This window comes from Numenius arquata, chromosome 6, assembly GCF_964106895.1.
Source record: "Numenius arquata chromosome 6, bNumArq3.hap1.1, whole genome shotgun sequence".
NCBI classification, from domain to species: Eukaryota; Metazoa; Chordata; class Aves; order Charadriiformes; family Scolopacidae; genus Numenius; species Numenius arquata.
In genome coordinates this window covers 66,064,201-66,079,458 of record NC_133581.1, presented here as the reverse complement: position 1 = coordinate 66,079,458, position 15,258 = coordinate 66,064,201, and the positions used below count along the sequence as shown (strand labels likewise).

Genomic DNA, 15,258 nt, shown 5'->3' with positions numbered 1-15,258 from the left:
ATAGGTGGGGCTCTTTTCCTAGGATTTATTCTTCTGGAAGGTGTTAGGAAAGGGGTGATGTGAGGTGCTTCATCTCTATGAAAGCTTGGCTGCCGGTAAGCACAAACCTCCAGCAAGTTTTCCATGCTGGGCTCTGGAAATGCTGCTGGAGGAACAGGGCAGTGGTAGGAGCATCGAGAAAAGCTGCTGAAAAGGAGAGAACAACCTGCTGCAGTAAATGACAAACCCCCTGGGGACACAGCTCTATAGTTAGCATCTTCAAATGGCATTCCTGTATTACAGCATCATTGTGCACGGTCCTCTAGAGAGGAAGCAAACGATCTTTAAAACAATCTGCTGGCAACTCAGGCTTGAGGATTTGAGCTTTTCCAGGGCTCTTTTGCTGTGTCACTCTTCCCTTTTATGTTCCAACTCGAAGGTTGTTGTTCTTTCACCGCTGAAGTACGTTAAAGCCCTGGTAATAGTGTCTCCTCCAAGGACAAGGCGTAGAAGGCAGCAACCTAGTGCGAACGAGAGATACTGCAGAACAGCTTTGTTTTGGTGAAATCTGCCGACTTATCTGTGTGTGATGCAAAGACAGGGCAGTTTTCACAAGGCTTGGCGGCTGCCTGGTGGCATGTTTTTTTGTCCTTTTTGAAATCCGCCACGTTATTTTGATTAGAACGCTCACGTAACTCCTGGCCAGCATCAAATCTTACTGCTCGCAGCGATTTCCCTCCAAAGCCTGATGCGGTGCTAACAGGCAGAAAGATCTTGTGCGTCCTGTTTGCACGGAGCTTGGAGGACGGCGTGTTCCACAGGAGGAGCCAAGGTAGTGCTGCAGTCGTATATAAGGTGAAAGAGCATTGTATGCGCAGACAGGCTGTTGTGGGGGGTGTTAATTTGTATTTTAACAGTGTTCAGAAACTCCAGCTGCAAAATGGGATGATGTTAAGTTTTTATATATATATATATGTGTGTGTGTGTATATATGTATTTTTTTTTTTTTCCCCTCTCATGGTAAAGACTCCTTGTCCTGATCATCTGGAGGTTCAATCAATGCTCTATTTGAATGTGATCATCTTATGTACCTCTTGCTTGTTCAGTTTCTAGGCGGCAGAGACACGGTGAAGCTCTGTGTGGGGCGAGGAGAGCGGATGGGGAAGCCTCGTGCGTAGCCCAGGATGGACTGGCTGTGACGGCGTGCCTTAGCTGGAGAGGTAGTTACCATGAAGAGTTCCTGCAGAGCTGGCCTCCACAGGGAACCGCTGAATTCCACATCCTCCACCTTCCATCAAGTCAAACGGTATGAACAGACCGGGCTGGTCTGCCTCGAGCTAAGTGTTTAGCACCAATTTAGCCTTCTCCTTACTTTCCTGTTGTCTTGCGTGTCACTCAGATGTTTGGTCTAAATTCTTACTTTTGGGTAGCGTTTAAGTGAAATGTTGTAATGGCTTAAGGGTAGAAATGTTCCTTGACATTTTTATTTGATCATGACAACTACAGATTCACTACAGTTGCTGCTGTACTTGGAGAAATCTGGGGTTTTTTAGCAACAGCTGTAAATTAATTTGGGAACGTGGCTTTGAAGTAGAACTTAATTGGAGGATGGCTTGTCATAGTAGGCTTTAAAACACGCAGTCAGCTTACAGCAAGTAGAAATACTGGCAATCGTTGTGGTTTGTCTTACTTTGGAGTAAGTAATTAGATTAGTTTAAGCTCAGATTTTGTATTGCTCGCTCTCCTGTGTCTCTTATTAAGAAGAAATGCACGATTGATTTCAAACACTTGCGCTTATGCGACAATTAAGTGAACGCCTCTCACTCTGTCTCGTTATAGGAACACCGTACAGAACAACTTGTCCTTATGCAAATGTGAGAACATGCCAGTTTGGTCGAGTTCAAGCTACTTGAAAATATATGTATCTTTTTTTTTTTTTTCCTTTTTCTGAAACCAAGACTCTTAAACTTCCTCAGTCTGGAGGAAGAGAGCCAGTTTTCTGGTTTCCAAGAGCTATATGGGTTTAAAGCTTTTAACCTTTGTTCTTTGTGGTTGTGTATACAGCATATACTTGCTTCATTAGTCTCATAGTAATTTAGTGCTGGAAAAGACTTCCTGGGTCATCCGGCTCCTTGCTTTCCCAAGCAGTATCTCTTAATCCCTTTTGTAAATTTAGAAGTGCAGCCTAAAAACAATTACATCTTTTCTCCTCCTGTAGATTAATCCATTACTGAAGGTGACAGATCTATCTGCAATTAGGAACCTTCTTTTGATTCCCAGGCTGTGGCTGTCCCATCCCTGGAGGTGTTCAAGGCCAGGCTGGATGGGGCTTTGAGCAACCTGGTCTAGTGGGAGGTGTCCTTGCCTATGGCAGGGGGGTGGAATGAGATGATCTTTAAGGTTCCTTCCACCCCAACCCATTCTATGATTCTATGAATGTTCATGCTAGCTTAGATACTTGTTTGACCTTAAGTTTCTTTTTTTTTTTTTTTTTGCATAAGGACCACTTCTTCTTCTTATTTTCAGCATTTTACCTCTTTTGCTGTATTCTACAAAATACGGTTGTGTACTCTCACCTGTGGTTTTGCTGTGCTAAATGACCCAAGTGTTATCTAGTAGCTTCTTGAATAATGGCTGTCGTTGACATTCTCAGTCTGGGTGAGTCTCCTCTGAGTCATGACAAAACGTGTGTGCCGCACTCCAGAGCAGATCCAGCAGGAGGCTTTTCACTGCTGCCTTGAATCTATTGTAGAATCACCTCCACTTGCATCTCTTTCATAGATGTGTCTACGGTGGCCAACGGACCTTTCTTGGTTACCTCCAAAACTTCTTGGTGTTCACTTTGCTGGTGCGTTACCATCTGTACCTCAAAACTCTCCCCCGTTTCTGTTCCTTGGTGTTCCGTGCTGTTTTGGAAATGCCTTCGTTTCTGTGGGGGCACCTGTAGTATTTGTGCTGAGGTCATTCCTGCCAAAACCAGAATGTTCCCGAGGCTGATTCGCAAGGCAGGTCTTTGGTTTCCAGGCTGGTGGTATTGTTCAGTGTCACCTGGGGCTGTCTGCTGCAAAGCCAACTCCTTTGTCTGTTTTCCTGTTCCTCTGCCAATCTGTCTTAACCAGTAATTCTTCTGAAGTCCATGTGAGTAAAATATAGTACATTTGTCTAAAAAGATCACTTTTTTGGAGAACCTTTAGGTTAGTCTGGTGTACTGAACTATTTCCTCTTCCCCCTTTTCTTCTGTGTCACCTTAATCCTCTTTGCTTGCCAAGTACCTTTCTATTGAAGTCAGATGACCAGGGCTGGAGAGGCTGCGCTCTTTCTCCCCTGCAGTGCCACCTCCAGCGTGCCACATGTTTTATTAACTCCTATTGTTGCCTTTCAAGAGGTTCATAAATCTTGCTTCTTGGCCTGCATTTCATGAGCCTTTGAATTTTGGATTCTAAAACTGAGGGGAGCCACTCCTCACAATTTTCATGAACACTCCCTCTGCCAGTGTTCTCGTTCAGATTAAGCCCTGGGCTTTTGCCCTCCTGATCACCTTTATCTCACCCCTCTTTAAAAACGACGCAAAGTCAAGTTCAGTATTTTGTGCTGTACCTTGAGTACTCTTAATCTCTGCCCTGACCTTGCTCGCAGCCCTGTTTCTCTCCCTGTCCTTTCTCACAAACTGAAGAACCTTTTACTATTTTAATGGTTTAAATACCTTTGTAGGGACTTAATGCTGCACCACTTCTCGTGCTTATTCCTACACTTTTTCATCTCTAAAATCCAACTTTCCAAGTGACTCGCAACCTGTGCCTGCTTCTTGTGTTCCTTCCTGCAGAAGGAAGGTGTTCAGTTGGAGTTTCTTTCTGTTCTTGTTCTTAAGAATGGAAACACCTTCTGACTCCTGGAAAATGCCTGCTGGGTTGTGTTGTCTGCAGCGAAATCCTCTGCGCCGCGGCGCAGCTGACTTCAGGAACCAGTTCCTTTTGGTCTTGAGTTTTTAAAGAACAACCCGGTGACTTGCCTTCAGATCTGCTTTTGCTTATTCTTTCTTTTGAACTCCGAGTCTCTTAATGACAGCGCCGTCCAAGGTTAATTTCTACAACCTTTCATGTGTTCTCATTACGTATGCACAGAAATGAAGAATAAATAGCATCCCTTTGTGTTGGTTCCTTAACTGTTTGAAGAAATTTGTTGTGCTGTGATACCCAGAAGGATCTTGGTCCTCTTGCAGTTAATAAATTAGAAAACAACTGTTAAATCAAGGAAGATAAAGCATTTCCAGAAGGAAACCTGTCACTATCTCTGTATCTGAACAGCTTTCAGGAGAAGCTCTATAAAAACACCATATTTTCCTTTTTCTTGCTGTCCTTTTCCCAAAGGACTTGTGTGATTCCTTCTCATCTGAGCCTGTACCACAGGCATCCGTGTTATCCCATCAGCTTTGAGCTATGTATTTTTGGAGCAGCTTAAGCTTGAATACCAAATCTTTCTGTTGATTTCTGTTCTCCTCTGCTTTATGTCACCCCTGTGTCATCCGTAGCGTGGCTGGGAAGTAGGGAACAGGGGTTTGAGCTTCCTCAGGCTCAAGAAGAATTGCTTCTACGTCACTGGCTTCACGGTAAGTGCTTTTATACAAAAGACTGGCAAAGCAACGGCACTTCTTCCTGGCCAAAACTTAGAAAGAAGCTGAGACTACTCCTCTTCATGCTGAAGGGCGTGTGTGTGTTAACTTGAAAATGCGTTTGAAACTTATTAGTGGGTGGGACCCCTCAAACTGGAGTAGCCTGTGTTGGGCTTGGACGTGCGATCTGTCACCCGAGACCTCTGTCTGGTGAAGATGATGGATTTTATAGCTCCTCCTGCGTGCAGTTCTATTTGGGTGTTGTCTCCCCAACGTCAGGTTATTTGAACACCTGACGTGGGTGAACAAGGGGTGGGGAGTCCAAAGTTAAAGAGTTTTTAGGGGCCTACTTTGCATTTAGCTCCTCAGCTTTGTCCCACAGTCCTGCTTCTCCCCAGGCTGGTCGCTTGAGTGGAGAACGCTGCTTCAGCAGTCTCATACCTTCTGTTTACCCTTAAGACCTGCAATAATCCCCGTTTGCTCTCCAATTGATGCAAGAGGCGCTTTCACAGGCCAAAAACATGTAGGATGTAGGTTGGTCAGGAGCAATTGCTTTAATCTGAAGTTAAGCCTGGAGAAGAGAAGGCTCCGGGGAGACCTCATAGCAGCCGTCCAATATCTGAAGGGAGCCTACAGGAGAGCCGGAGAGGGACTCTTTGTCAGGAATTGTAGTGACAGGACAAGGGGTAATGGTTTTAAATTGGAAGAGGGGAGATTTAGATTAGATATTAGGAGGAAATTCCTTACTGTAAGGGTAGTGAAGCACTGGAACAGGTTGCCCAGGGAAGTTGTGGATGCCCCATCCCTGGAAGTGTTTAAGGCCAGGCTGGATGGGGCTTTGAGCAACCTGCTCTAGTGGAGGTGTCCCTGCCCAGGGCAGGGGGGTTGGAACTGGATGATCTTTAAGGTCCCTTCTAACTCTAACCATTCTATGATTCTAAATTTCTGCTGCAAGGGAGTGGGTTTTCTAGAAATCAGATGCCTCGGCGGCTGCTGAAGTCAAACCCGCCCCTGGTCTGGAGCATCGTGCTTCCCAACCCGCTTTTCTCCAGGCTTGGACACTTGCCACGCGCCAGAACAAGCTCCAGTGAGTAGCAGAGCGTCCTCGTCCATCCCGGCTGCTGGGCTGGGACTTTCCCGCCCCGGCAGAATCCCTGGAATGCCTTTGAAGCAATTCTCCGTCTGCTCTGCCTTGCCCCGGCAGCGCAAAGGGGATGGAAATGGTACTGGAGATTGAGCCCAAAGGACCCACCAAGTTCCTTCCAGAAATAACAAGTGGTTGACCATAGTTTAACTTGCATTTAGTCCTTCATAATTATCAGTGTCCCTTACAGAGGAGCTAAGCTCTGGAGCCAGAGAAATGGGATGCCAGGGAAGAGAAATGCCTTGCCAGAGGTTATTGGTGTGGGTTTTTATTGTTGTTGGGGTTTTTCTTTTTCTTTTTTTTTTTTTCCCCGCTTTTGGCTTCTGCCTTTTGTTAGTATGCCCTGAGGGGTTTTTTTCCAGAGTTGTAGTTGGCGCTGCCTGCGCAGTCAGCAACGCTAGGAACTTTTGTCGACTGGAGTTAGTGTTTACAAAAAGCAATCCACAGGAAACTTTGGGGTTTTGATTGAAATTTTCGCCTTAATAAAACCTTCCGGTACTTTGCCCAGAAAACTTGCGGTATTTGAGCAGATTATAGTTGTTTGGGGTTTTTTTGTTGCTGTTCTTGCTGGAAAGAGGAAATCTCTTGGCTTCACAGGGCATCGTGAGAGTGCCTGACCCAGGTGCCATCAGGGACATCCAGGCTCTCATCCTAGAAAGGAGTTTCGAAAATTGAACCTTTTCTACTGGTTTCTCTTCCAGCTTTGGAGCTTCCACTAAAGCAAATATATTATTTTAATTTTATTTTTTTTTTAGGCTGCTGTGATTTGGAAGAGATATAAATACAAAAGGATGCGGAAGGATTTTTGGCCAGCTTGGCATAGTAGCTTATGGGTCTTCGCTTCAGTAGGGAGAGGAGGGGTGTGTTTGTGCCTGCACATCCATAAAGGCACAGATTCCTATATCAATCCCGTGTAGTAACTACCTTGATAAAACAGTAGCGGAAACGAGCTGTGGTCACCACTTGGGAAAACAGCAGTGTCATTCCAGAAGTGTAAGTATCCTGTTTTTTCAGACACGGCTGATTAGAAATAAAAAAAAAACTGGCCCTTCTATTTCATGGCTTTAAGGGTGGAATAACAGTATAAAAGGCAGCGCTGGTAGTTGTTTCAGCGCCGACTGTTCCTGGCAGAATTATCTCTTATCAGCAATTCAAAACCACACATTTGGGATTGAAAACCTTTTATGCTTACTCCATGAACTTCTGAAGAGTCATTGTCTCTAAAGATAAAATTAGAAAGCTTGATAACTGAAAGGGTGGAGGAAAGCAAACAGAATTATTCTGGAATTAAGTATAGGGAATTGTCAGTGACTTCACCTTTTAACAACTATTTTTGGTGTTTTTAAATATTGAAGAACTTAACCTGCAGCTGCCACAGTTCTCCGCTTGCCAGCACTGAAATGTTGCAGAAATAAGGTAGTCTGTGGGTGGGGACTGGGCTCTGCTTCATCTTCAAAGCAATTTCTGCTGGGAAGCCTTGTTCTAATTCTAGGAATGAAATGTGCTGCTGACGTGCGGGGAAGACACTGTGTTTGCCTAACAGTTCTCATTTCTTAATGTTCCCAGCAAAGCGTGTGTGTGGTGGGGGCTTTTTTTCTTCATTTCAGGTAAGGTCCATTACAAATGCCTTTTTTTTTTCTAAAATAGAAATTCTCTCTCCCACTGCCCCAAAACTGGGAGGCAGGTGGCACAGCGATTCAGCTGGTCAGGTGGAGTTAGCAGGGCTCCTTTATAGCTGTCTGAAGTTATTAAATGAAGGTTTTCTTTAAATCTGGATCCAGTGCAATGAACTGAACGCTGAATTCAAATGAGGCAATTATTCTGGCACTAAAACTTCTGACTAAGGCATAATTTTGTTATGTAAATTATAACTTTTCAACCTTAAATGGTATTGTTGGCTGAGCCAGAGACTAACTGAAACACAGGAGGAAATATAACCTTAAACAAGAAATCCGTAATAGGTGAGGCATAGCTCTGCCCTTTTGTCTTTCTCTATAGACCAGAAATAGCTGGGAGCAGCTGAACCAACTTTGCTGGCTAAACATGTCCCCTGAGCCTGTTGGGGTAACCAGTTTGGTCCTGTTTTCATTCGTGTAATACCTGGTCTCACCTTCGTTTGCAGCTTCTCTTAATGAAGGGTGGTTGAAGCGGTTGTCCCGCTGGATTCCTCAAAACTGCTTGAAGAAAAGCCTTTTAAAATCCCCGTTCAGCTCATCTTTCAAACACCTTGGCATGAAAACTCATGAATGAAATTTGATCTTCTGCTCCCGGCTCATGAGATTTCGACGTGCAAAGTCGTGTAGTTAATTGTATTCACCTCTTCTCCCCGGGGTAGGGTGGCAGGCAGCCACGGCCGCGCTTCTCTCTCTAGTCAGAAAAGCACGGCTCAGAAATGCCCTTCTGGAGGGCTGCGGGCACCGTTCCCCGCAGCAGCTTCACTGCAGTGCTTCACCTCCTGCTCTTCTGGGCCGAGCACATCGGTGGCCGGACACTGCTTAACTAGAAATTGCCACCGAGATGAGGCAGACCCTCTGGAAAATGAGGCTGAAACAAATTACAGCAGCCTTGATTTCCCGTTCTCTCTTTATTCATCTATTTCAGCGCCCTGAAGGTTCTATTTTTATCAGATTATTTTAGTTTTTAGCATCCAACTGAGAAGGCAAACAAAATAGCTCGGTTGCATTTTGCAGAGGAGGCTAAATTGGGAGGTGACCCAGTTCCAACAAGAGCTGGAATCGGCAGGCAGGAGGCACGGGGAGAGAATTAACCCAGGGACTAGGCAGGCATATTTGCAGTACGGGGAGCTCTCTTATCCCCACAGTCTGAAGGTGAAGCGCAGATGGTTTTTAGCACTGTCTGGTTGGAAGAGGGAGGTGATGATCTTACAAAATCAGGAGGGGAGAGAACATAACAGCATCCTTTGAAGTGCCTCCTGGCCTTCAGGGGGTCCCCCTTCTGCAGGGGACCAAAGGGGTTCCCTAGGTTTTATGCACACTTGTAGAAAGGTGGACTAAGCCCCTTTTTCTTGATGTACCTCCCCAAAACCTCTCTGCCCACACTTAGAATCGTAGAATGTGTTGGGTTGGAAGGGACCTTTAAAGGTGATCTAGTCCAACCCCCCTGCAGTGAGCAGGGACATCTTTAACTAGATCAGGTTGCTTAGAGCCTCATCAAGTCTTAACTTGAATGTCTCCAGGGATGGGGCATCTCCCACCTCTCTGGGCAACCTTGGGCCAGTGTCTCACCACCCTCATTGTGAAGAACTTCTTCCTAATGTCTAATCTAAATCTACCCTGCTGTAGCGTAAAACCATTGCCCCTCGTCCTATGACTACATACCCTTGCAAACAGTCCCTCTTCAGCTCCCTTGTAGGCCCCCTTCAGCTACTGGAAGGGGCTCTAAGGTCTCCTTGAAGCCTTCTCTTTTCCAGGCTGAACAACCCCAACTCTCTCAGCCTGTCCTCACAGCAGAGGGCCTCCACCCTTGGATCACCCTCGTGGCCTCCTTTGGACCTGCTCCAACAGGTCCATGTCCTTCTTGTGCTGAGGGCTCCAGAGCTGGACACTGTACTCCAGGTGGGGTCTTACGAGAGCAGAGTAGAGGGGGAGAATCACCTCTCTTGATCTGCTGGCCACTTGTCGCCCATCTCCTTGCTACTTATCACTAGGGATAGAAGGAGGAACCAAAGCCACAGGAGAAAGCCGTGGTTAAGCAGCATGGCTGCTCCTAGGGCAGGAGGCTTCCTCTGGTGCCTGGCCGAGGTGTTGCCCTTGTGTGTGTTGTGTTGGCAGCTGGAAGTAGAACATCTTCCTTTCAAAGCCTTCCCTTGGCTGGCTCCAGTGCTTTCTGTCTCAACTCCGTGTCCCGCCATCGGTTACTCTGGAGGGTCTACACCCTGGCTTGTCCATGGGGCAGGGTCACCTGGAAGGTTCCAAGCTCCAGGTTGCTCTCCATGTGTGTTCTTGGTCAGCATCTGCTGTTAGGACTTCCCACCTTCCCTCCTGTGCACTTTGGTGGATCTGCTTGAGGGGTGGGTGAGCTGGGTGCCCCCCTCCTTGTGTGCCGACCCCTGGGGTACCCTGCTTGGCATCAGTGAGGGCATCTCGAAGTATGTTTGTGTCCCCGTCACACTGTGACATGTCCAATACAAACCTATCGTCTGTGTTAACTGCAGGTCTTGCAGCTATAAATTTGTCCGACTTTATAGATGTTATGGCTTGAGGTTTTTAATTAAAAGCTATTTTTAGGCTAGAAACGCAATACTGAAGCGACTGTTTTGGTGGTGGCTGTCAAGGGAAACACACTCAGTGTCTGAATGTGTCCCTATCGGCTCACAATAAGTGTAGCGCTGAACCCGCTGTTCTTAAATTGCCAAGCGTGGATTATCCCCGTCTCAAAAAGGAGGCTTTTTAATGTAATGGTTCAAAGATTACCATGGAAACTTAATCTGTAGTTAGTTCTGTGATACGTTTATGCGATACTCCTGGGAGAAGAGCCCGAAGTCTCCTGATAATTGCATCCTCTGTGGCAGCGCCCTGGGCTTTCGCGTTACTGAGCTTTGAGTTGAAGATGACTGCGAAGGTGGAAGAGGAAGGGAGGAGTCGAGTGACGGGGAGTGTCGCAGCAGTGGTGCTGCTGCTGGAATGTCACCAGCATCCAAGTGTCTCCTTCGCAGCTCTTAAATTCTGTTTCATAAAAACACGGCCTTGGAAGTGGTTGTGTTCAGCTATACGTGGTGCTTCTGTCACTTTGGGGGGCGATGGTGGCACCTGATGTATAGCATAAGGACCCTTATGGGAAAGTACACGAAACTTGCCATTATTGATATACTAAAGCCTAGGTTTCATTTTGGGTGGTATTAGGAGATTAAATACCTGTCGGGATCTCTGATGAATACAGTTACACTTGCTCATTTCCCTTTTCAGCTGTACTTTATTTACTGAAAGTAATATATCTATCTATGGTGGCTAATGTCAAGAAAAACCCTTGGACCTACGTGTAATTTACAGCTGGCTGTATGAAACGACCAGACAGAAGGACAGCTCTGACTCTAGAATGAACCTGTAGTTATGTTTGTACAACAGATAGACCTTAGCTGTTAGGATTTCTCCTTGCAATGGCCTGGAAACAGATTTCTCCAATGGGAAGATCTCTGCTGTCCTTAAGATCATAATCCCATTGTGAGAAGTTCTCCAAGGGTGGATGTTGCAGCCTTGGTTGCTGCTTTGCCTTTCTCACGTGGCTCCTTTTGAGGTGTGGGCTGCTTGATGTAGAGCAGAAGATGTGCTGGTGCCTACTCCGGGCCACCACCTCTAATTCCAGGCAGGCAGATTTTGCAACTATAACTTCTCCCTTTTCTGTTTCTTCCAGGGTTTCTGGTATGCACTTAAAGCCATATCTCAAGTTACAGAAGAAAGAGCGATCTTCAGAAATAAGCCAGGACTCCCTGAGAGGGCAACCTATGAGCCATCAGAGATCAGCACAAGAAGAAAAATACACCAACTGCACCAAGCTGAGCGTTTTCCCAAAACCCTCCCTCGTGACTCCGTCTCGAAAGCTTCTGGGGATTATTTATCCGAATACTATGTGCAATATGAATGGGAAAGGTCCAGCAGATGGTCCAAGTGGAAGGGAGAAGAAGAACGCCCTGTCTGCAACCATCCACCAGGGAGAAGAAGGAGAAGGGCCGCTGGATGTCTGGGCTGTGGTGAAACCTGGCAACACCAAGGAGAAGATTGCCTTCTTCGCGGCCCAGCAGTGCAGCAGCAACAACCGGCTCGGCTCGATGAAAATCAAAAGCACGTGGGATATCGATGGGAGAACGGCAAAACGCAGGAAAAAGTCGGTTGATCTTAAAAAAGCCAAAATCCAACTGGAAAGGATGAGGGAGGCGAGCGCCAGGTGCTCCCAGCCGGAGCCGTTCGCCTGCGGCATCGAGCACTGTTCGGTGCATTACGTGAACGACAACGGTGAGGGCGTCTTCCCAGGCCGGTCCCTCTCGGTGATAGAGATGGTGGCCTTTCTGGAGCAACGAGCGAGGGCTTTACTGGTGGACTGCGCTAAAACCTGCTCTCCTGCTTCTACCACCAGGCTGAGCGCTCAGCCTAAAGGTGCGCTTCCCAGCTCAGACCCTTTCTCCTCCGCCGGGCCGTGCGAGGTGCATGGGGAGAGGGGACCTTGTGGCCACAGCGAGCAGCAGCAGAGCGAGCCGGTGCGTGTGCTGGACATGGTGGCCAAGCTGGAATCGGAGTGCCTGAAGCGCCAGAGCGAGCGGGAGGCCGGGAGCCTCTCTCGGAACAACAGCTTCCGTAGAAACGTCGGGAGGGTGCTCCTGGCAAACGGCACCCAGGCTGAGGGAGAGGCGGGGAAGGTCTCCTCGGGGGTCCTGACTCCGGGGGATGGCTTGGAGGAGACGGGGGTGGCAGAAGGTGGGTACGGAGGTCGGTGCGGCCCCTTGGGTGACACCGAGTTGTGGGATGGCGCCGCCTCCGCTCGGCGGCCTTTTCCTTCTGGGCTGGATACTGGGATGGGGAATGTGAATTCGGGACTTGCTCACGCCGTGTTGGCGATAACCGCTGGCAGGGGGGATCTCGAGACGCGGCTCGAGCCTCCCAGACCCCTGCCCTCTGCGTGCCCAGCTGCTGCCAGGTTGCCACCGGCTTCCTTGCCGAGCAAGAACGCCACTGTTGATTGTACGTCGAAAGAGCCTGTCATTTTCCCAAAGCAGAGCCCGCACCCCGCTAGGAAGGAGCCCTTGTGCATCAGTATATCGGTCACCAAGACCGAGAAGGGATGCAGGAAAGAGCAGCTCTCAAACTCCAGTTCCAGTGAAGATCAGCTCCCAGGGAGGCTGTTCTTCCTCCAGGCCGACCAGCCCGCTGCTCACGAGCAACAGCCGCGACGGGAAAGTACCCAAGAAAAGCCAGGAGAAGCAGCCCCAAATGAGGATGAGGATGCTTTGGCATCTGACAGATCGTGCGTCCAAAACGGTGTCCCTACAGAGCCATCTGCCCTTTCTGTCCCTCCCGCAGAAGGGGCTTTGCAAGTACTTGATGCTTCCTGCTTAAAAAGGCAGGTTTCGCATGACTTTCTGGAGACCAGGTTTAAAATTCAGCAGCTTTTGGAGCCTCAGCAGTATATGGCCTTCCTGCCTCACCACATCATAGTGAAGATTTTCGGATTGCTCCCCACCAGGAGCCTGGTTGCCCTCAAATGCACTTGCTACTATTTCAAATTCATCATCGAATACTACAACATCAGGCCGGCGGACTCCCGCTGGGTCCGCGACCCCCGCTACAGAGAAGACCCCTGCAAACAGTGCAAGAAGAAGTACGTGAAAGGGGACGTCTCGCTCTGCCGGTGGCATCCCAAACCCTACTGTCAAGCTTTACCTTACGGGCCTGGCTACTGGATGTGCTGCCACCGTTCTCAGAAGGGCATCCCGGGCTGTAAGTTAGGTCTTCACGACAATCATTGGGTTCCCGCCTGTCACAGCTTTAACCGTGCCATCCATAAGAAAACCAGAGGAGCGGGAGCCGAGGTGGAAGAGGAATATTAGTGCACATACACTTTCCTGCGCGATTGTTTTGGGGGTAGGAGGAGATTCTCACGCCTTGTGCTGTTTACAGTGTATATAATTGTCGTGTTTTTGGTTTTTTTTGTTTCAGTTTGGGTTTTGTTTTTTTTTCTTCCCCCCCCCCAGGGCTATGAAACTGCACATACTTAAACACAAGAGCCTTTACCTTTCAGATTAAAGATAGCTTTTAGTCCATCTATGTAAATAACGCTATAAAAACTAATTGTACATACAGAGTCTACAGCTGGCTGAACAACGTAATCACTACAATGCAGCTATGATAGTGTTGCGGCTATAGTTGTGTGTGTGCGTGGGTGTGTGTGTGTGTTTTTAAGTGTCTCGTTTCAAAAAAAGAAAAAAAAAAAAAAAAAAAAATCTGTATATCCTGTATAATATATGAACGTTTCTGAGAAGAAACTCTAAATAGGTAAAGGTCAACTTGTCAAAAGAATCTTCAGCCAACTGAACTGGACAACCTTCAAATGGAGCCTTAGAGCGGCTCCGTTATAGCAGTGTGGCAGTGGATAAAAAGAGAGGAATATTATTGTATAGTCAGAATATAAAAGGTTCTTGGCTCCCTTACCCCTGTTGTCTGGTTGGTTTGGGTTTGTTTTTTGTTTGTTTTTTTTTGGTTTGGGTTTTTTTTTTTTTTTTTTACTTAAATAAAATGTGCATTCTAGATCTGCCTTACCCCATTTTCTCTTGTAAAACTCTTGCCCCCACCTGAAAAAAAAATAAAAATAGTGTAAAAAAAAACAACCAACAAACTTGTGGCAGGAAGTTGGTGCTGTGCTGGAGTTGAGACTCGCGCTGTGCTTGCTGCGGAGAACCAGTCCTCCAAATAAAAAAAAGAAACAAATAAATTAAAAACCTGTATTAGAGAACTCTCTGCTGTAAGTCATAATTTCCAGCTTTTCCTTTCCCTCCCCGAGGCTCCTGTTCTCCGAAAGCTGATGCCGGGTGTGGAAAAACAGGGACTCTCCAGTTTGAGTCCCGCTTCTCAGCTCTAGCGTCGGCCCCTCAGCCAGGTCCTGGATTCCTGAGGATGGAGAGGAGATCCAGCAGGATGAGAGCGGAGTTGCCTTGGGTGGGTGAAGCTCTGCCGTCTGCTGGATGTGGAATTTTTCCCTTGCAAGAGGAAGGAATCTTGGCAGTGCTTTGCCCTGCTCTGCTGCAGCCTCTGGCCTCTTGTTCCCGAGGTGTGAGTCGGTGCTTTCCGAGGGGAGTCGTGAACGTTTCCATCAGTAATTCCTCACACTCCGAATGGGAGTTGAGTGTGGCGTCCATCGAGTATGTTCTCCAACGCCTTCTGTCCTGCAGTGCTGTGTCCCAGAGGTACAGCCCTCCTTCTGCGGAGCTCCTTGCTTGAGGGGTGAACATTTTGGAAGCCTGGGAATGTCCCCTGGACATTCCCAACAGCCACCTTCAGCTCCTGGGAGCAGGAGCAGCCGGTGTTTCGCAGCCAAAGAGAACAGCAGTTGTGTCTGTGTCGGAAGAGGCTGCCCAGAGGGGATGTGGAATCTCCTTCTCTGGAGACATTCAAAACCCACCTGGACTTTGTCCTGTGCAACCTGCTCTGGGTGGACCTGCTCCGGCAGGGGGTTGGACTAGATGATCTCCAGAGGTCCCTTCCAACCCCATAGCATTCTGGGATTCTGTTTGGATCCCTCCTCTCCCTGCACTTCATGCTGTGGCTGTTTCTCTGCCCCTTCCCAGAAGAAGAATGGACCTCTGCAGACAAGATCTCAGACCCAGTGCAAGGAGAGGTGGTTCTACCTTCCCTCTGCCCTGCAGCCCTCAAGGAAGCACCTGGGAGAGGGTGAAGGCTCTTCATGGGAGCATCATCCGGATGGAGCACCCGGCTCGACCTGGTCCTAAGCTTTGGCTGGGCGAGGAGAGCTTCTGGCCGGGCTCAACCATTTCCTCCCTCTGCTTCGTCTTCGCCTGAAA

At 47.8% G+C, this 15,258-nt stretch overlaps 1 protein-coding gene across 1 annotated transcript; it reads left to right on the top strand.

The window, feature by feature from the left end:
- The first annotated feature begins 1,085 nt into the window (after positions 1-1,085).
- FBXO34 (F-box protein 34) lies at positions 1,086-13,982 on the top strand. The gene is made up of 2 exons (XM_074149637.1): positions 1,086-1,285; positions 11,103-13,982. Exons 1-2 carry the CDS (start codon positions 1,209-1,211, stop codon positions 13,288-13,290), a joined length of 2,265 nt encoding a protein of 754 aa, XP_074005738.1. The 5' UTR covers positions 1,086-1,208; the 3' UTR covers positions 13,291-13,982.
- The last annotated feature ends 1,276 nt before the right edge of the window (positions 13,983-15,258 follow it).